This window comes from Podarcis muralis, chromosome 6 (genome assembly GCF_964188315.1).
Source record: "Podarcis muralis chromosome 6, rPodMur119.hap1.1, whole genome shotgun sequence".
Lineage (NCBI taxonomy): Eukaryota > Metazoa > Chordata > Lepidosauria > Squamata > Lacertidae > Podarcis > Podarcis muralis.
Window position 1 is genome coordinate 6129776 of NC_135660.1, and position 22110 is coordinate 6151885.

At 43.4% G+C, this 22110-nt stretch overlaps 1 protein-coding gene across 4 annotated transcripts in view; it reads left to right on the top strand.

The window, feature by feature from the left end:
* The window catches only part of LOC114598088 (cytochrome P450 2J2-like), a 37975-nt gene extending 21198 nt beyond the window's left edge, over nt 1–16777 (top strand). For 3 of the 4 annotated variants that reach the window (XM_028731748.2, XM_077929659.1, XM_028731751.2), the window contains 7 exons: nt 2149–2298; nt 2853–3013; nt 7132–7308; nt 8921–9068; nt 10274–10461; nt 14370–14511; nt 15137–16777. In XM_028731748.2, the coding sequence (XP_028587581.2) occupies nt 2149–2298; nt 2853–3013; nt 7132–7308; nt 8921–9068; nt 10274–10461; nt 14370–14511; nt 15137–15324 (1154 nt within the window). In that variant the 3' untranslated portion in view covers nt 15325–16777. Of the gene's footprint in view, nt 1–2148; nt 2299–2852; nt 3014–7131; nt 7309–8920; nt 9069–10273; nt 10462–12791; nt 12961–14369; nt 14512–15136 lie in introns of those variants that run through there. The other variant, XR_013393099.1, reaches the window with a different exon arrangement.
* Nucleotides 16778–22110: the final 5333 nt, after the last annotated feature.

Sequence of the window (22110 nt, forward strand, 5' to 3'; positions counted from 1 at the left end):
CTTGGGTCCCTTCCAGCTCTAAGATTATATTATTGTATGATTCTATGATCAATCAGCAGAATTGGCACTACTACAGGTGCCACATAATAAGTGTTCCGTATTTGTAAGAACTTGGAAGTTTAGTGCATCAGGGCCCACAGTTTGGAACTCCCTGCCTGTTGAGATTAGGTAGGCCCTTTATTCTTTTTGGTGTATAAAAAACATCCTTGCTTAGACATGCCTACCCAGATGCTTAGAAAGTTGAGGCAAATTTAATCCGTTTTAGTATTTTAGCTTTTGCATATTTTAAAGTAGGGTTGGAATTTTTCCTGGATTTGATTGCCTAATTTTTTGTGAACTGCTTAGAAGCTTTTAACTATAAAGCAGTGTATGAAATAAATAAATACATACATACGCAAAAGCTATAAAGGGCTAAGTGCAAGGTAAGACATTTGTTGTTGTTTAGTCGTTTAGTCGTGTCCGACTCTTCGTGACCCCATGGACCAGAGCACGCCAGGCACTCCTGTCTTCCACTGCCTCCCACAGTTTCCTCAGACTCATGTTTGTAGCTTCGAGAACACTGTCCAACCATCTCGTCCTCTGTCGTCCCCTTCTCCTTGTGCCCTCCATCGTTCCCAACATCAGGGTCTTTTCCAGGGAATCTTCTCTTCTCATGAGGTGGCCAAAGTATTAGAGCCTCAGCTTCAGGATTTTCCCTTCCAGTGAGCACTCATGGCTAATTTCCTTAAGAATGGATGCATTTGATCTTCTTGCAGTCCATGGGACTCTCAAGAGTCTCCTCAAGCACCATAATTCAAAAGCAACATTTCTTTGGCGATCAGCCTTCTTTATGGTCCAGCTCTCACTTCCATACATCACTACTGGGAAAACCATGGCTTTAACTATACGGACCTTTGGTAAGACATAGATTGAACCATAGGGGCCAACTCCTAGGGACTGAGAGGGCTTCCGCCTCACAAATAAAATATTAGAGGGGGCTGCACCCCAAGTTGAGGGGCATTGACATTCAAATGGTGTGTGTGCACCATGTCATGTGATGGATTATGTGGGATAGGTCTTACCTAGGCCCCCACAATATTTTGTTCAAGTTGGCACTCCTTTATCGAACAAGTGACATGTTCCTTACACCTAACTATGTTGAACAAAACACAAGTGTGGTGGACCCAACAGAAATAAGCTGCAGTTTAAGTTTTTCTGCAGAAAGTATCACTGTATTAAATACCAATTCCCTCCACCCTGCCCAAAATCATAATTTGTTGTTGTTGTTTAGTCGTTTAGTCGTGTCTGACTCTTCGTGACCCCATGGACCAGAGCACGCCAGGCACTCCTGTCTTCCACTGCCTCCCGCAGTTTGGTCAAACTCATGATGGTAGCTTCGAGAACACTGTCCAATGATCTCGTCCTCTGTCATCCCCTTCTCCTTGTGCCCTCCATCTTTCCCAACATCAGGGTCTTTTCCAGGGAGTCTTCTCTTCTCATGAGGTGGCCAAAGTATTGGAGCCTCAACTTCACGATCTGTCCTTCCAGTGAGCACTCAGGGCTGATTTCCTTAAGAATGGATAGGTTTGATCTTCTTGCAATCCATGGGACTCTCAAGAGTCTCATCCAGCGCCATAATTCAAAAGCATCATAATTTGTAGAACTGCCCAAAGATGACCCAGAAGCTGTTTGCGGACAAACGCCGGCTCCCTCAGCCAGTAAAGCAAGATGAGCGCACAACCCCAGAGTCGTCCACGATTGGACCTAATGGTCAGGGGTACCTTTACCTTTACTGTAAATTGCCGGAACTTCTGGAACCATCTGATTTGTCTTCTGTTTTACAAACTAAGACAGCCAAGACAATTGGGTGAATCACTTGTGAGTGTCTGAGTGCTCAAATAGGTTCTCTCAGGCACTGTATTCATTTCATTTTCATTCCATAAATTTTATATAAAGCTTGGCTGTAGAAAAGAAACTCAGAGTTGTTGTACAAAGCATGCAGTGCCGGCCTATATTGTAGAGATGTCCATGTAACACACAGATGTCACCTTTGCTTCAGAGAGGCAGAGTAGCTCTTGAGTGCTAAACATAGATTCTTCTGGTTTAGCGGTTGGTTTAATTTTTAACATCAGTTTATATAAGTAATAATTTCTCACTGATTTCCCATAGGTATTATATTTTCAAATGGTCACACCTGGAGGCAACAGAGACGCTTTGGTGTGGTTACTATGCGGAAACTGGGACTGGGGAAGAAAGGCATGGAGCAGCAAATAGCAGAGGAGGCGCATCAGCTCGTGGAGGTTTTTGCACGTTCAAAGGGTATGTGATGCTCAGTGATGGTGCTGAGCTGGCATATATTCCAGTCTGAAGAAATCTTTGTGTACTACTGCTGTACTTTTTGGAAAGGAATGTTGATAAAGGTAAAGGTAAAGGTACCCCTGCCCGTACGGGCCAGTCTTGACAGACTCTAGGGTTGTGCGCCCATCTCACTCAAGAGGCCGGGGGCCAGCGCTGTCCGGAGACACTTCCGGGTCATGTGGCCAGCGTGACATCGCTGCTCTGGCAAACCAGAGCCGCACACGGAAACGCCGTTTACCTTCCTGCTAGTAAGCGGTCCCTATTTATCTACTTGCACCCGGGAGTGCTTTCGAACTGCTAGGTTGGCAGGCGCTGGGACCGAACAACGGGAGCGCACCCCGCCGCGGGGATTCGAACCGCCGACCTTTCGATCGGCAAGCCCTAGGCGCTGAGGCTTTTACCCACAGCGCCACCCGCGTCCGGAATGTTGATAGTTTTGCTTAAATCTAACATAAATATGTTCTCAGTATTAACAGGAGCGGCTGAACTAACATTAGTATAATTTTATTTTGCAGGACAACCACTTGACCCCACCTTTCACATCACTAATTCAGTCTCCAATGTGATATGCGCTATGGCTTTTGGGCACCGATTTGCTGTTGAAGATGAACAGTTTCAGAAACTGATAGAAGCCATTAATTATTTACTAAAATTTCTGTTTTCCCCCACTCATATTGTGAGTAGTCATTTTCACTTCTACTGATCCTGACAGGTCTCCCAGAGACTACAAGTCCCCCTATCAGCATTCTGGAGTCCATTATGATAGAGGTTAGAGTGTTGGCCTCAGACAACTGAGACCAGGGTTTAAAACTAGTCATAGGCCATTTACTAGCTCGCAGTTTAATCTATTTCTCAAGATTATTGTGCAGATTAAAAGATGTGAAGCAACTATGTACACCACCTGGAACTCTTTGGAGGAAAGATGAGATGAAAATGGAACAATGACATACAGCTCATCTAGAGCCCATCTAAATGCAGAAAGAGGATGAGGCCAAAATATCTTCACAGTATCGGAATTCCATAGTTTTGGTACCATTATGGAAAATTGAATGTGTCTACTGTCTGGTACAATGTGTCTACTGTCTGAGAAGGACGTTCTTCTCATTATAGGGGATTAGAATGCTAAAGTAGGGAGTCAAGAGTTAAAAGGAACAACAGGCAAGTTTGGCCTTGGAGTTCAAAACGAAGCAGGGCAAAGGCTAATAGAGTTCTGTCAAGAGAACAAGCTGGTCATCACAAACACTCTTTTCCAACAACAAAAGAGACGACTCTATCTGAAATGATTTATTGCTCAGATAACAGTCCAGCGCGCTTCGGCTGCAACAGGCCTCTGCTTTGCAGCACGCATCCCAAAGGCATTCCAAAGGCATTCCACAGCTCTGAGAAAAAAAGCAGAGTCTAGCAGAGTCTAGCAGCGGTCAGAAAATAAGCCTTCTGCCTTCTGTGCTTCGGTGTGCATAAATCAGGCTCTCACGCAGAGTTACTAAAACTAAAAGCACTTTAATACAGCAAAATTATCCACAATCATGGAACATTGTGCAAGCATGTCCGTTCCGGACAAAAGCAAAAGCAGAATAGAACAAAGAAATGAGACTCTCAGAAGTGACGCAGAGTCTCTCCGCCCCACAGTAGGCGCACAGCTGTTTAAACCTGTAAGCTCAGGTTCTCCTCACACTCTACACATGGACATCACCAGCTGGGCAGCATCAAAATCAGATTGATTATATTCTCTGCAGCCAAAGATGGAGAAGCTCTATATAGTCAGCCAAAACAAGACCTGGAGCTGACTGTGGCTCGGATCATCAGCTTCTCATAGCAAAATTCAAGCTTAAACTGAAGAAAGTAGGAAAAACCACTGGGCCAGTAAGATACAATCTAAATCAAATCCCTTATGAATACACAGTGGAAGTGAGGAACAGGTTTAAGGATTTAGATTTGGTGGACAGAGTGTCTGAAGAATTATGGATGGAGGCTCGTAACATTATACAAGAGGCAGCAATGAAAAAAATCCCAATGAAAAGGAAATGCAAGAAAGCAAAGTGGCTGTCCAACAAGGCCTTACAAATAGCAGGGGGGAGAAGGCAAGCAAGCAAGGTTATGCTCAAAATTCTACAAGGCTGGCTAAAGCAGTTTGTGGACTGAGAACTCCAAGAAGTACAAGCTGGATTTCAAAGGGACCAAAATTTCAAAGAGACCAAATTGCAAACATGCACTGGATTATGGAGAAAGCCAGAGAGTTCCAGAATGGCATCTACTTCTGCTTAATTGACTACGCAAAAGCCTTTGACTGCGTGGACCAAAGCAAACTATGGCAAGTTCTTAAAGAAATGGGAGTGCCTGATCACCTCATCTGTCTCCTGAGAAATCTCTATGTGGGACAAGAAGCTACAGCTAGAACTGGTTATGGAACAACTGATTGGTTCCAAAAGGAAAGGAGTACGACAAGGCTGTATATTGTCTCCCTGCTTATTTAACTTATATGCAGAATTCATCATGTGAAAGGCTGGGCTGGATGAATCCCAAACCGGAATTAAGATTGCAGGAGGAAATATCAACAACCACAGATATGCAGATGACACAACTTTGATGGCAGAAAGTGAGGAGGAATTAAAGAACCTCTTAATGAGGGTGAAAGAGGAGAGTGCAAAATATGGTCTAAAGCTCAACATCAAAAAAACGAAGTTCATGGCCACTGGGCCCATCACCTCCTGGCAAACAGAAGGTGAAGAAATGGAGGCAGTGACAGATTTTACCTTTTGGGGCTCCATGATCACGGCAGATGGTGACAGCGGTCACGAAATTAAAATATGCCTGCTTCTTGGGAGAAAAGTGATGATAAACCTAGATAACATCTCAAAAAGCAGTGACATCACCTTGCCAACAAAGATCCGTATAGTTAAAGCTGTGGTTTTCCCAGTAGTGATGTATGGAAGTGAGAGCTGGACAACAAAGAAGGCTGATCGCCAGAGAATTGATGCTTTTGAATTCTGGTGCTGGAGGAGACTCTTGAGAGTCCCATGGACTGCAAAAAGATCAAACCTATCCATTCTAAAGGAAATCAACCCTGAGTACTTACTGGAAGGACAGATCCTGAAACTGAGGCCACAATACTTTGGTCACCTCATGAGAAGAGAAGACTCTCTGGAAAAAACTCTGATGATGGGTAAGATTGAGGGCACAAGGGGATGACAGAGGATGAGATGGTTGGACAGTGTTATAGAAGCTACCAACATGAAACTGACAAAACTGTGGGTGGCACTAGAAGACAGGAGTGCCTGGCGTGCTCTGGTCCATGGGGTCACGAAGAGTCGGACATGACTAAACGACTAAACAACAACTGTCTGATCACTGTATCTAATGGCAACGGTACATAGGACTCAGGGGCTCAGAGACCTTCACATGGGAGAAATCAGTTCTTATGGTATTCTGGCTGTGGACCAGGTGTGGGGAACGTCTGGCCCCCCAGATGTTGCTCATCTACAATTGGTCATCTTTGGCCTTTGGCTATGCTGGCTGGTTCTGATGGGGTTGTGGTTCAGTAACATATAGATGGCCAAGGTTTCCCTCACCTGCTCTAGACTGTTAAGATATTCAAAGGTCAACATGTTAAAGTTTAAATTGATTTACCCCACCAAGGGTGAAAAGGGAACTAGAAAAAAAAAGGTATCCTGGCTGTTGGCTCTTAAGGTCATAGAATCATAGAATTTTAAGGTTGGAAGGGACCCCAAGGGTTGTCTAGTCCAACCCCCTGTTATGCAGGAATCTCAGATAAAGCATCTATGACAGATGGCCATCCAACCTCTGCCTAAATATCTCCAACAAAGGAGGGTCCGTATCTTCCACCCCCATTCCTGGGGATCAAATTGATTTGAATGGTTATAGTAAAACATGCAGGAAACTATGAAATGTAATATGAACCACGGAAGGAGAAGAAGGGCAGTCATTAGATGTTTCAAAGTTTGTAACACGTTTAATTTGATATGTAGAAAAATGAACTCCTATCTATATCTATATATCTATACCTATATCTATACATACATACATATACACACACACATATGCTTATACATACATACATACGTGTGTGTGTGTGTGTGTGTATATATATATATATATATATATATATATATATATATATATATGCTTTCGTAGATTTTCACGGGTACAGGAATGCAGGTTTTGGTGTCCTCGGGTATCTTCCCGTGTAAAAGTTGGGGTGTCTAGGCGACGTTTCGACGAGGTCTCACTCGTCATCTTTAGCACCAGCCTGAAGATGACGAGTGAGACCTCGTCGAAACGTCGCCTAGACACCCCAACTTTTACACGGGAAGATACCCGAGGACACCAAAACCTGCATATATATATATATATATATATATATATATATATATATATATATGTATGTATAAACAACAACAAGCTATGTATTTGGTTCTTAGCGGGGAGTGAAACTAGAGCAAAATTGAATTTCTCTGCTATCCATATTCTCCATCCCCATTCCTGGTCTGGAATAGTGCAGTTTTAGAATGAAGCCTGAAAGCTGGCAATATATTTAAAACGCTAGTTTTCATTCCACTTTTCAGCCAAGCTTAATTATCATAATCCAGTCATTGTGGAATTCTGAAGATGCTGTTGACACCCACCTTCTTCTCCATGAGAGTCAAGCTAATATACTATCTGTGAGGAATAACCCAGATCATGTTATTTAAGCACTAGCCCACAGGAGTTGATTCATGAACAGTGTGACCAAGCTTCTTCATGGTAATGGCAACGTTTTTGTTATCTTTACTTTAGCTGTATGAAATATTCCCATGGATTATGAGATATCTCCCAGGGCCCCACAAGCAGGCATTTTCTAGCCTGGATACGGTGATTTCATTTGCAAAGGATGAGATAGAGAAGCATAAGGAGACTTCGTCTCTGCATGAGCCACAGGATTTCATTGATTTCTATCTACTTCAGATGGAGAAAGTAAGTACTGAATACCAGGACTATAAAACAGGAGGGCTTCATTAATCAATGCAGAGTTCAGAGTACATGTGGGGCACACTGTATCAAAATATATCACACCATGCCCCCCATAGTTAAATGGTAATGCAATCCTGAAATTACTTACCAGTAGCCACAAATGCTGTATGCTGAGAGTGAAATGCTCTGTGTGTTTCTGTACACATTGCTTGGCTAGATAGCAGCTCTGCAAAATTCAGAGAAATGAGAATTTTGAAGGATGGCTGCATTTTCACTACTGGTATTGCTTCGAAAAGTAAACAACTCTGTATGTGGTTTGCAAAAATTCCTTAACAATACACAACATGCTTATAAGAATATCCTTATAAGATTATAAGCGTGTTATGTATGATCCAGGGCTCCTTTTTGGGCCAACCAGAAGAAGATTCAAGAAACAGAGATTGAAATCCTGGGTATCCCATTGTTGCAGTTCCATCGGGATTGCACCAGCACAAGTATACACACAGAGATAATTCTGATTCACTTATTTCAGGAATATTTGGACACTTTGGCTTTGAGATACAGTGGTGCCTCGCAAGACGAAATTAATTCGTTCTGCGAGTTTTGTCGTCTTGCGATTTTTTCGTCTTGCGAAGCACGGTGTCGGGAAAGTTTTGGAAAAGCTTCAAAAATCACCAAAGTCTTTAAAAAACTCAAAAAAGGCTACCACACCGCGTTCTATGAGTTGCTCCTCGAAGTCAAATCACAACTGTATTAACGGTGTTAAGAAAAAGGAAACAAACTCACAAGACGTTTCCGTCTTGTGAAGCAAGCCCATAGGGAAAATCGTCTTGCGAAGCAGCTCAAAAAACAAAAAACCCTTTCGTCTAGCGAGTTTTTTGTCTTGCGAGGCATTCGTCTTGCGAGGTACCACTGTACTGAGTTGTGTATGTCATTATTATTTTGACATTGTAGATATTATTTAAGATTCCATGTATTAGAAGGTTTTGAAATGTTGTACATTATTGTTAAGGAATTTTTGCAAATCATATACAGAGTTGTTTAGTTTGTGATTTATCTCTCTATATTCATTGGGCATGGTGTTATTTCAAAAAGTAAAAATTAAGCAATAATAATTTTAATAACTTTATTATTTATACCCCATCCATCTGGCTGGGCTTCCCCAGCCACTCTGCCTTTAAATGTGACCTGAATCATATCTATCCCACATTCCTAAATGGTACATAGTTGCATTCCGAAGAGAAATAATGCACACTTTTAGAGCCTTGTGACAATAATCTACAACAGAACTTCTCAAACTTTTCATGTTGATTTTTTAGATATGCATCATTTTACGACAGAGTAATTCAGTTTTACTAGCAAACCGGAGGTTAAACGAACCCCTTTCCAACCCTAGGAGGAACTCAGGGAGAATTCACATGACACAACTACACACTGTAGTTGACACACTAATGTGCCGTGACACACAGTTTGGAAAGCACTGATCTACTCAATGAAAGAGACTCAAATATATTCAAATGCTGACAGGGCAAAAAGTTGGCAAAAGAAACTAAAGTAAGTGAAGGAGAACAGACTATAAGGCATATAAATGATATGTCACCTTTCTTATTTTCAGCACCAGAACAGGAATGATCCAGAGTCTACGTTTAATGAAGACAACCTGGCCCAATGCATTTTTGACTTCTTTGTAGCAGGGACAGAAACAACCGCCATTTCTCTGAAATGGGCACTTCTCCTCCTGGCAAATCATCCAGATATCCAAGGTGAGAGAGGGAGACACGCGCAATGGGAGCCAAAAGACAAGAGCATACTGAAATAAGCTAAATGTTTTTGACTTACATCTCATGGAAGATCATTCTTCTTCACAAATGTTTCCTTATACAGATTCTGGAACTTCTAATCAAACCCAACAGTGTGGTAGAAGTAAAAAACTAATTTGCCCTGAACACCCCACGCCCATAGAATACTTCCAGTCTATGATTACTGGGACAATAAGAGATGGAGGGTCTCAATTTATAATTAAATTCATAGGAGAGGGTCAGGGACAAAAATGTGCCCCTGTTGTTAGACTAAAGTGAATTCATCAAAGTTTTTCTGAAGGAGAGAAGAGTGGCTTTGCAAATAGAGGGAAGACAATTTGAAGACTGGGATGGTCAAAGGAAGGGAGAGAAAGAGATGAATGCTTTTGCCAGTGATGTCATGGTGAATCCAGAAATCCAGGCTCACTTCATGACAACCCCCAAGCCATGCCCCTTCTAAAACTCTGCAACCAAAATGAAATGTTGACCAATGCACAGATTATGACTTAATGAAGTCATGTTTTTTCTTACTCCCTGCCCTTCCGCTTTGCTTAACATCCAGCTTGGAAGAATTCTGGTAGACCTGCTCAACCCCTTGTGACATTTTGGTTGGCCATGATATCTTTCCAAATATAAGTAGCAGCTGAGATTAGGGAATTTTCCAACTTTCCAGACCTAGGAACTCACCTTTAGCTGAAAAATGTTTTTGTAGGAGCACTCCTTAATTTTTTACCAGATATTTATATGGTGGCAGTGCTGGTGTTGCAACCCACTTTAGGTCGGGAAAAATCCTGGTAGTGCAGCCACCTTGACCCACCAGTGGAAGTAGCAGTTAGGATGTCAAACTAGGATTGAGAAAACCCAGGTTCAAATTCTAATACAGCTATGAAACCCTCTGGGTGGCCCTAGACTATTCCGTATTTTTCAGATTAACCTATTGCCCCAGGTTACTATTGAGGTTTAAAAAGAGTGGAAGAACCATGTATATTGCATTGAAGTCCTTGGAGGAAAATATGGGCTATAAATGCAATAAATAATATAATAATATAAATGAGCTATAAACTGGGATTCATTCATATATCTTCTTAGAATAATTTCATGGTAAATAAATATCCTGGAAAAAAATGTTCTTGTCAAAATAAACAATACATTTCCATCATTTTCTTCAGATAAAGTCCACAAGGAGATAAAAAATGTTATAGGTTCTTCTCATTCAATGTGCTATCAAGATAAGAAGAAACTGCCCTACACCAATGCTGTGATTCATGAAATGCAGCGCTTTAAATATGCCTTTGTAAGTGGAATTCCCAGGCAAACGGCAAAGGATGTGAAGATACGTGGTTCTCTTATTCCCAAGGTAACAGCTGCATTCTTGTATATCAAGAGCATATAGGGCTGGCTCATAAGTGGCGTAAACCTCACTTATGAGCTGCCGAAGCACATGTTCTGGCTCGTAATAGGGCCTACAATGTGGTGGCAAGGGCAGAGGTTTTATCCTACTTTGCTGCCTCCATTACATCCTCGGGGAACCATTGAGCAGAGTTATTCTGTGTCATCCAGAGGTTAGTAACTTGTGACTGGCGAGGTGGATCTCCTGAACACATGGTGACTAGCTGTAACCGGATAGCTAAACATTTCAAGGATAAAGTTGTTTGGCTCTGCAGCAATTTAGATGCTGCTATTGAGACTGTGCCAGCTGAGGTGTCCTACAAATTGTCAGGCCCAGCATTGTGGAATCAATTCCAATTAATAATCTCAGGGTTGTGGGTTTAAGCCCCATGTTGGTCAAAAAATTCCTGTGTTGACCCTTGTTGTCCCTTTCAACTCTACAATTCTATGATTATTATTCTATTACAGTGGTACCTTGGTTTAAGAACAGCTTAGTTTATGAACAACTTGGATTAAGAATGCTGGGTGGGGTGACTGGATCGATCAGAGGTGTGGTAGTGTGATGGAGTGGTGCCTGTTGCGCTTAAAGAGGCGGTGGTGTTCCACTTCTCAAAAATCCCACTCTAGACCCAATGGAGTGTAACAACTATAGACGGGCTGCCAACACACCTTTCTTAGCAAAGGTGTTTGTGATGGTGGTTGGAGAACAGGTATTCCTGCATACTCTTCAACTGCTCTGAAAATGCTGGGACAGTCACAAAAACCCTTAAGCCATCTGACTCTGTAATGCAGAGTTCTGAATTCCCAGATGAAAGCCTTTCCCACCAACCATCACACTTAATAAAAACATCAAATCTTTATTCATATTTTCATTCCTTGCTCCTTCCATCTCCTGGCCAGGGAAAGAGAGAAACAGCAACTTACTTCAGGTTCTCATTTGCACACTCTTCTGAGCTGTTCAGCAACATTACACACAACAAGGAGAGTCTGCTCTGCATCCAAAACTCTTAGGTCCCTGCCCAGTTTCTTTGCATTGCTGCCTCGTCTTTCATTCCCAGTTTCATTTGAGAACCTGAAGTATCACAGAGCATTCTGGATTAGTTGTAGTTTCCAGGTCACCTTCAAAGGTAGCCCCACACAGAGTGCATTGCAGTAGTCCAAGCGAGAGATAACTAGAGCATGCACCACTCTGGTGAGGCAGTCTGTGGGCAGGTAGGGTCTCAGCCTGTGTACCAGATGGAGCTGGTAAACAGCTGCCCTGGACACAGAACTGACCTGCACCTCCATAGACAACTGTGAGTCCAAAATAACTCCCAGGCTGCACAACTGGGAGTCCTCCACACCTGCCCGCCTCCTGTCCCCCCAAAACAGTACTTCTGTCTTTGTCTGGATTCAACCTCAATCTGTTAGCTGCCATCCATCCTCCAACCACCTCCAGACACTCACGCAGGACCTTCACCGCCTTCACTGATTCTGATTTGAAAGAGAGGTAGAGCTGGGTATCATCTGCATATTGATGAACACCCAGACCCAACCCCCTGATGATCTCTCCCAGCGGCTGCATGTAGATGTTAAAAAGCATGGGGGAGAGGACAGAACCCTGAGGCACCCCACAAGTGAGGGCCCAGGGGTCTGAACACTCATCCCCCAACCCCACTTTTTGAACACGGCCCAGGAGAAAGGAGCGGAACCACTGTGTAAGAGTGCCCCCAGCTCCCAGCCCCTCTAGACAGTCCAGAAGGATGTTATGGTCGATGGTGTCAAAAGCTGCTGAGAGATCCAGCAGAACTAGGAAAAAGCTCTCACCTTTGTCTCTAGCCCGCTGGAGATCATCGACCAGCACAACCAAGGCAGTTTCAGTCCCATGATGAGGCCTGAATCCTGATTGGAAGGGATCCAAATAGTCCGCTTCTTCCAGGCATGCCTGGAAGTGCTTGTAAAATGAAACCGTTACGCATTTTACATCCTGCTCAAGTAAACAACTTACTTGATTGATCTTTCTTGTTTCCATGAATGTTTTATTGCCTTTCGTGTGCAACCAGCCCTTCAAATGTGTTTCCAAGGAGGCTGCACTGATTGATCACTCTGCTGATTTTAAGACAGGCACATGTGGAAGTGTTGCTGGACCCAGAGATTTATTAGGATACCCCATATCATACACCTGCACAATCACAACAACAATAATTGTTCAAAGTTATCATGTTTCCAAAATGCTCATAAATGCATGACATCACATAGTCTCCACACACACAAACACATAGTTGTATTTATTGATTTGAGGTTTTCTTTTTCCGCCAGGCTTCCCTAAATGAAATACATACCGTATTTTTCGCTCTATAACACGCTCCCAACCATAACACGCACATAGTTTTTAGAGGAGGAAAACAAGAAAAAAAATATTCTAAACGAAACAGTGGATGTATGATTTTTGTGGTTCATGCTGTGGCCACAGACATGTGATCTTACGGTGAGTTTGGGGTAGCCCAATGCAAAAATCCTGAGGATCCATGTGGATCTGTGCTTTGTAACCACGTTTTTGCACCACTGTGGCCCCAGGCAACAGTGGGTGCGTGGTTTTTTTGGTGCAAGCTGTAGCCATGGACATGCTATGTGATCTGATGGTGAATTTGGGGTGACCCAGTGCAAAAATCCTGAGGATCCGTGTGGATCCGTGCTTTGTAACCATGTTTTAAGTGGGGAGGGAAGGAAAAGCACTCAAGGGACAAGGAACACGCGTGGGGTGGGTGGAGAAGGATGCTGCTAATAATGCAGCAGAGGGGTATAAGAGGAGAAGGCTCTTATAAGAGGAGTGGGGAGGAGATACAGACAGAGAGCCTGCTTGAAAAATCTTTGCTGCTATTTAGCGAGTGGGGAGAAGAGAGAGACAGAGAGCCTGCTTGAAAAAACGTTGCTGCTATTTAGAGAGTGGGGAGAAGAGAGAGACAGAGAGCCTGCTTGAAAAAACGTTGCTGCTATTTAGCGAGTGGGGAGGAGAGAGAGACAGAGAGCCTGCTTTAAAAAACGTTGCTGCTATTTAGCGAGTGGGGAGGAGAGAGAGACAGAGAGCCCGCTTGAAAAAACGTTGCTGCTATTTAGCGAGTGGGGAGGAGAGAGAGACAGAGAGCCCGCTTGAAAAATCTTTGCTGTTATTTAGCGAGTGGGGAGGAGAGAGGGACAGAGAGCCTGCTTGCTTTAAAGGAGCCAACCGGACAGGAGTCACTTACACTCGTGTAAGCGGCTCCTCTTCTCTCCTGCTTTCCTCCTTTAAGGCAAGCAGGCTTTCTTTCCCTCTCTCCTCCCCACTCAACGGCTCTTCTCCCGCTTTGCTGTTTCAAAGCGAGCCATGGAGGAGGGAAGGAAGGGGAACCATGGGTCCTCTGCTCACGACTGCAGCAGATCCCCCCCGCCACCCGTAGGCATTCCCTCCATAACACACACAGACATTTCCCCTTACTTTCTAGGAGGAAAAAAGTGAGTGTTATGGTGCGAAAAATACGGTAAATTCAAATATTTATATGCTTAAAATACTGCAATTTTGTGTTTCCTCTAATAACGTTGGTACTTGACCAGGAGGAAATACACAAACAGTGATACTGAGTTCAGAAGAAGTTTTAGAACGGAATCAGCCTTGGTCGCCCTGATGGAGGCTGTTATTGGCCAGAGGTCTCAGTCTGGATGTTGGGCTTTCCTTTTAAAAGAAGGGTGGGGAGAAGGAGGCCATTCTTCTCCTGGCTATACAGGTAGGTTTTAATAGGGAGAAAAGCTGAGGATGAATCTGGCCACTGGTAAATGACTTCCCTCCCCTGGCATATTGAGAGACATTTCAGAAATGTGTTGATCTTAGTGTATTCAATGACAATGGTTTCTTCTTTACAGACGACTGGTATCTTTCCTGACCTGCGCTCTGTTCTCCTTGATCCCACACGATGGGAGACACCTGCAGAGTTCAACCCAAATCATTTCTTGGACAAGGATGGACAATATGTGGCTCGAGAAGAATACCTGCCATTTGGTGCAGGTAAATGCAGAAGACCAAGCTATGTTTTGATGTGTAGACATGCATATTGGGCTACTCACAGGAAATGACATCATAATCAGCACATTGCAAGAGAAAGTAGACAGCACTCTTGCAGGAGCAGAGGCCCTGCGACTCACCAGAACAGGAATGAGAAAGGAAGTGGCAACTTTGGGGAAGCTCTGGGTCAGTGATGGTGACTCTGCAGATGCACATACACTTTCAGGGTCTTCACCACCACCAACCTGAAGCATCTCAGACTTTGCCACCACCCTGCCCTATCCCTCCTTTGAGCTCTAAAGGAGACAGGAGTCCTGATTATTTCCTTGACCCAACTCCTTCCAACTCTACGATTCTATGAATCTATGACTAGTAGTTGGGCTTGGTTTTACAAAATATTATGTGGAGTATTTCAAAGTTATAAAATAATGATATCTGGGGACAGTGCAATTTTTCTAGAAAACGAGGTGCTGGAACTCACTGTGAACCTCCCTCGTTCTCTTAGAATGGCAGTGATGCCCACCTGAGAGATGCTGGAACTGAGATCCAGTGAGTTCCGGTTGAAAACCCCCCTGACTGGAAAGTAAGTTATTACTCAGTTGCTGATTTTCCCATGTCTCCTCTTCAGGGTCTCGCATATGTTTGGGAATGCAGCTGGCAAAGATCGAAATCTTCATCTTCCTGACCAGCCTGCTGAGGGCATTCAGCTTCCGGCTGCCAGAAGGAGTGAAAGAACTTAATCAAGACCCTGTACCAAGGGTTGCAATGAACCCTCATCCTTATAAAATCTGTGCTATTCCCCACTGCAGGACATAATAAAACAGGGACTGGCACATTTCTCTCTCCTTCCTTTCCACTGAATATGATGTTCTGCCCTGACTTGCTCATTTTATCTGAAATTAACATAAGAACATAAGAGTCTTCTGGATCAAATTTAGGGTAGTTGTATACCAGGCAGAGGGCCCTTCTCAGTAGTGGCGCCTGCCCTGTGGAACGCCCTCCCATCAGATGTCAAATAAATAAAAAACTGACTTTTAGAAGACATCTGAAGGCAGCCCTGTTTAGGGACGTTTTTAATGTTTGATGTTTGATTGTTTTTTTATTGTGTTGGAAGCCACCCAGATGGGTATGTATGTATGTATGTATGTATGTATGATGATGATGATGATGATGATAATAATAATAATAATAATAATAATAATAATAATTTATTATTTATACCCTGCCCATCTGGCTGAGCATCCCCAGCCACTCTGGGCGGTCTCCAATCAAGTGTTAAAAACAACACAGCATTAAATATTAACAGATATTAACAGATCCTGGTTGGTGGAAGAAATTAGAAGAACATGGATTTAATAAATTAAAAGATCTGTTAGATGAAGACGGGAAGTTAAGGACAAAAAATAGCATTTTGGAGAAAGTAGGAAAACAATATTGGTTGAAAGTGCAAGGGCTATATAAATGAATAGAAGCAGAAAAAATAGAGGATATGATGAGTTCAGGATCAGTAATTGATGAAATACATAACAAAAGACAAATAACAGAGAAAGGGATAGCAGGCATGATATATAAATTAATGATAAGAAATAAGGAAAGGATGATAAGGGTATTTCAGAATAAATGGGAGCGGGAAGGGCTGTTTCATTTGACTACGGTCCAAGAGATGATGAAGAGTATAGATAAAATAAAAATGGATAAATATAAAGAATTAAGTAGGAAATTCCTATTGAAATGGTATAGAACCCCGGCGCAACTGGCGTATATAGTTAAAGGATTGAATCCTAAGTGTTGGCATTGTTGTCAAGAGTTAGGGGTATATGCACATATGTGGTGGGAGTGTATTTGTGTAAAGGAATATTGACTAAAGTTTATAAAGGTTATTTCTGAAGTATTTCAGGTTAAGATAGAAGGCAATAGAGAAATGTTTATCTCAGGAATACTGGGGAATAGTAAAATAGAAAGAAAAGAGCAAGATTGGTATAAAATTATGATCTTAGCTGGTATGCTTGTTATTGCATTAGGATGGAAAGAAAAGGATAAATGGACAATGGAAAAATGGAATGACTATGTTTTTGACTATATACAATCTGACATATTTGAACAGGTAATGACGGAAGATACATGGGAAAACAAATGTCAAAAGATTTTGAATAAATGGACAAGTTATAGGAATTGGATAGCACGGGGGGAAGCCAACCCAAGCATCCAAATTAGAATGAATAATCTGTGCACATGGTTAAAGATCTGAAGAGAGAACAAGTGTTGGGGGGAGGGGTTAAAGGGGAGGGAGGAAGGGGGAAAAATAGGATAAATGAGTAGGGACAAAAGTATATACTGTTATCTATAACTAATAGGAGGAGGATTTTGATGCATGTTATTGTTAGATTTTCGACTGAATGATTTTTTTGGTAAGTTATTCGACATCCCTGGATGAAAGTGTGATTATAATGAATGGAAAATTAAAAAAAATAAAAATTAAAAAAGAAAGAAAGAAAAAGAAAGAAATCAGATTGGTCTGGCATGACTTATTTCTGAGAAACCCATGCCTGTTCTTAGTAATCACAGCATCCTTTTCTAAGTCCTCACAGACTGACCGTATAATTATCTTGTTATGTACTGAAGTTCTCACCCTGGGCCAGCAGGGGGATACTGTAGATAGTTGTGCAAATGAAGGATCGAAAGTGACTTTCAGTGTTTGGATAGCTTTAGAAAGTTGCTACAGTAATGTTGTTCTGGAGCTCTATATAAGCAGGCTGACTGAACCCTTCAGTTCAGTTCAGTTCTGTTCTGGCCTGTAAATAAACAAGAGCTGTTTGAAGAATTGCTGTGTCGTCTGATATGTCCACCCACAACTTAACATATCTGTTCTAGGATCTTTCCTGGTATTGATATCAAGCTCACTGGTTGGTCGTTAGGTAGGTCTCCCCCCCCCCCTTTGAAGATGGGTCTGCAGGGACCTCAAAGATAATAAACAATGTTTCTGAGATTATATCCACAAGCTCCGTTACTCTTTTACTCTTGGGTGCAGCTCACCAGTCCCTGGAAGTTTGAAGCAGCTTAGGAGAGAGGGGAACCATAATGTACAAAACCCTGTGTTTTATCTTCCTTTATTGTCATGGAAATGGTGTCCCACACTTACAGATGCCATGATACAGTGGTACCTCGGGTTACATACGCTTCAGGTTACATACGCTTCAGATTACATACTCCGCTAACCCAGAAATAGTGCTTCAGGTTAAGAACTTTGCTTCAGGATAAGAACAGAAATCGGGCTCCGGCGGTGCGGCAGCAGCAGGAGGCCCCATTAGCTAAAGTGGTGCTTCAGGTTAAGAACAGTTTCAGGTTAAGAACAGACCTCCGGAACGAATTAAGTACTTAACCTGAGGTACCACTGTACAAAATATAATATTGTTCCCCATTAAAAATAATACTGTTCCCCCAATATTTTTAAGCAATTGCCCTTACAAGAATCATAGAATTGTAGAATTGTACAGTTAGAAAGGTCACGACCTGAGGGTCATGTGCTAGCAGTTTGGGATGCACCACCTTTCGGATTAAGTATAATGAGTATATACAATAATAATAAGCATATACAATATAAGTACCGTATTTTTCGCCCTATAGGACGCACTTTCCCCCCTCCAAAAATGAAGGGGAAATGTGTGTGCGTCCTATGGGGCGAATGCAGGCTTTCGCTGAAGCCTTTGCAGAGAGCTGCCTGGACCCAGAAGCCTGGGGGGGGGGGGGCGCTGAGCTCAGCTCCCCCCAGGCTTCGGGCTTCGCGCAGCTCTCGGCAAGCAGTGGGAGAGCTGTGCGAAGTCGTGCAGCTCTCCCACCGCTTTGCGGAGAGCTGCCTGTTCTGGGGGATGGGGTTGGGGGAAGCCTGAGCTTCCCCTGCACCAGCCCTGTGCCTGGGGGAAAAAATAATAATTTCCCCCCCTTATTTCCCCCCCAAAAAACTAGGTGCGTCCTATGGGCCAGTGCACCCTATGGGACGAAAAATACGGTATATACAATAATCATTGTTTGCAATTGTTTGCTGTGCCATCTCATTTGCAGCAGAAGGCGGGGCGGGGGATGAGAGAGAGAGAGAGAGAGAGAGAGAGAGAGAGAGAGAGAGAGAGAGACAGACAGACAGACAGACAGACAGACAGACGGACAGACAGAAAGATTTGTTGCCAGATTTATTTCCCATATTCTTTTTCTTCCTCTCAATTCCTGGCGGTCACTCTCACTTGCTTTGCCTCCAATCCATTTATCAGCTGCTCCTTGTCCTTTGGCCCTCATTCTGTATCCAGATCCAGGAGGGGAGCACCAGGGCAGAGGCTGAGGATGGTCAGAAAAGGAGCCTCTGACCATGGGCAGAGTGCAGCCACTCACCTGTCAGGGGAAGAGAGTGGTCCCATCAGGAAACAGCAGGAAGAACCACTTCCATCTCCATTCCCTACTGGAGAAAGCAGCCTGCCACGCTCCCCTCTTGAAGCTTTTAGTCAATGAACCAAGTCACAGCTATGAATGGCGTTTGGGGTGGAGAGAGGAGAAATGTGAACCCTGCAGATGATAAATATAGGGAAGCGGGCTGCTGCAGTGAGAGGGAGAAGTCAGACAGGACAATAGCACACTAGCTCCGGTAGTTCTTTTACTTTCATTCTCCTTTTAAACCAAACCAAAGATATTTAGGGAGCTTACAAATGTGTTTCAATAAAGGCATCCTAGACTTCCATAAACTGAACCCCCCCCAACCCCCCCAACTAAGGGCCTCTCTCACCCTAGTCTGCTGTTTACTCAGGCTTCAGTTTGTTCAGCCTGGTCAAAAATGAGCTTCAAGGACACATAAAGAGAGAGAACTTGACAGCAGCTGGTTGTGTCATTGCTGCTCTTAGCAGCAGCTTTGGCAGGTGGAGAGAAGGTGGCAGGGGAGGTTGTGGCAGCTCATCGCAAGGTGATGCTGGTGGGGGTCCATAGTGCAAGACCATTTTTTTGGCCATGTTAGGGAAACCACCGCCTCACCCCTTGCCCCTTCTCCCCAACCGCCTGGAGTAAAAAGTAGCTGGGGAGTAATGGTTGGCGGCCAGCACTTGGCACCAGTGGACGGTGCCTGACGCTACTCCGGACAAGCTTCCACTGAAGCAAACTGCTTCATGCTATGGCCAGCCATGGCTTTGAAGATTGCCTGCTAAAGTATTTGGCTTGTGCGCCATTGGGATCATAGCAAAGCAGACAAATGAGTCAGAAGCAGCAGACAGCCTTAGAAGGAGGCGTGCCCAAGGAAATACAGCTCTAGGTCCCACTATAAGTGTATTGTGGGTCCCATGAGAAAAGCCTTGATGTTCTATGTTCTCTTTCCCCATTGCAAACACACACACACACACACACACACACACACACACACACACAAGCCTCAGTCAACTTCAGCAGACAAGAAACACATGGAAGAGGCAAAAACAGGGTTGCCATATGTACGGAATTTCCCGGATGTAGCCTGGATTTGGCTGCCGGAAACAGTGGGCAGAAATTGCTGTATGTCTGGGAAAATCTGGACATATGGCAACCCATGTCAGAAGCTCAACAACTTTGCCCTGCCCCCAAAAGCTCAAGAACTCTTGTGTCTGGATTTTTGAAATATAGGAACCCTAGCCAAAAAGGAAGGCAAAAGAGAGATCACAATGACAGTGGTACAGAGTAAGGAAAAAGATTTCCTCACTTAAAAAAGGAACCTTCCAACCTGACCAGAGGCAGGGCAGAACTGGAGGAAAGGATAGCTTCTCCCTCTGGAAGAAGAGGCAAAAGACTTGAAGGGCCCTGCCTCTCCATTCCAGCAGGAGGAGTCATCCTGTTCACTGGACTTTCTCTAGTGTGCTCCGGCAAAGAGAAGTGCTGACGTCCCTGAGAAAAGCAAAGGAAGAAAATGGAACCTAACCAGGCATCCTAGAAAGAATCAAGGAGAAATAGAAGGCAGGAGGGATATGGAGATATCGGCATTTTTGATTGCTCTGCTGGTGGTTCTTCTGATTCTGGACTTCCTGAAACAGCTCTGGTCACTCAGGCACTAACCTCCTGGACTTCCTCAGCTTCTTCTCATTGGAGGTGCATGGCAGATTGGGTTGAAGATTTGTGAAGATTCATTATGGTAAAGGTAAAGGTACTCCTGCCCGTACTGGCCAGTCGTGTCCGACTCTGGGGTTGCGCGCCCATCTCGCTTAAGAGGCCGGGGGCCAGTGCTGTCTGGAGACACTTCCGGGTCACATGGCCAGCATGACGAAGCTGCTCTGGCGAGCCTGCACCAGCGCAGCACACGGAAACGCCGTTTACCTTCCCGCTATAAAGCGATACCTATTTATCTACTTGCCCTTAAGAGTGCTTTTGAACTGCTAGGTGGGCAGGAGCTGGGACCGAATGATGGGAGCTCACCCCGCTGCGGGGATTCGAACCACCGACCATGCGATCGGCAAGTCCTAGGCGCTGAGGTTTTATCCACAGCGCCACCCGCGTTCATTATGGTACTTACTATAACTTTGTCTAATGTGGTGGATTGGGGTGAAGATTCATGAAGACATTCTTGCTAAGGTATTTATTTCTCAGTAATAACTCAGACTCATGTGAACAATGGTTTTTATTTATTTCCCTCCAAAATAAGAAACTTTATAAACAATAACATCATTTTCAGGTAGGTTTAAATGGTAAATGCAACGGCTACAATCAAACACAAACTAGGTGTGATGAAACTCCTACATTCATAAATTATGGAATTAAAATGAAAATTTAATTAAATGAATTAGTTAATCGGGATTACTTCATTCCAAGCATGGTACCTTTGGCCACACACAGGTAGATCTAGCAGTTGCTATGCAGCACATTTTGCTACAAAAAAAGATAGAAGAAATAATCTGCTTGCAACATAATGCAGTGCAGGTTTGCAAAGCCTCTGGCCTTCCAGGTGATGCAGAACTGCAACTTCCAACAGTGCTGGTCACTGGCTGTACTTCCTGGGGCTGGTGGGAGTTGTAGTTCTGCAACATGTGGCGGGCCAAGGTTTTCCACACCAGATCAAGGTGCACATTGTGAGCAAGAAGAGCAGGAAAGCACCAAGGTCAGTGAAACAGAAGGGAGACAAGCTCTGGTGCTACCATGCCCCAACCATTCTAATGCTCTAGTCAACATGGGTTTGTGCTTTTCAGTATTAATAAGAGCTTGTCATTTTTATATTATTTTAAATATTGTGTTATGTGTGTTGCTTATGTTGTTGTTTAGTCATTTAGCCTCTTCCGCAAAAAGTTGCTCTTTGTCAGTCCATACTATTTATTTGTTTATTTGATACATTTATAAGCCACTTTCTCAGAAAATACTCTTCAAAAAGTACGAAATTAACCAGCCACCACATATTAGCAAAATTAAAACTTTTATACCATCCAAAATTGTTAACAATCCTAAAAGCTAGAACAAAGTGAGATAAGATAGCTTTATTTTTAAGCTTCCAAGTTGCCGTACTTTACTTTGCGCTGCTACCAGAAATCTCTCACTCTTAAAACCCTGTAGCCTTCTTTTAATAAAACTTTATTATATTTTTATAAAGAAGTTTGCTCTTTGCGTTACTGGACCGAC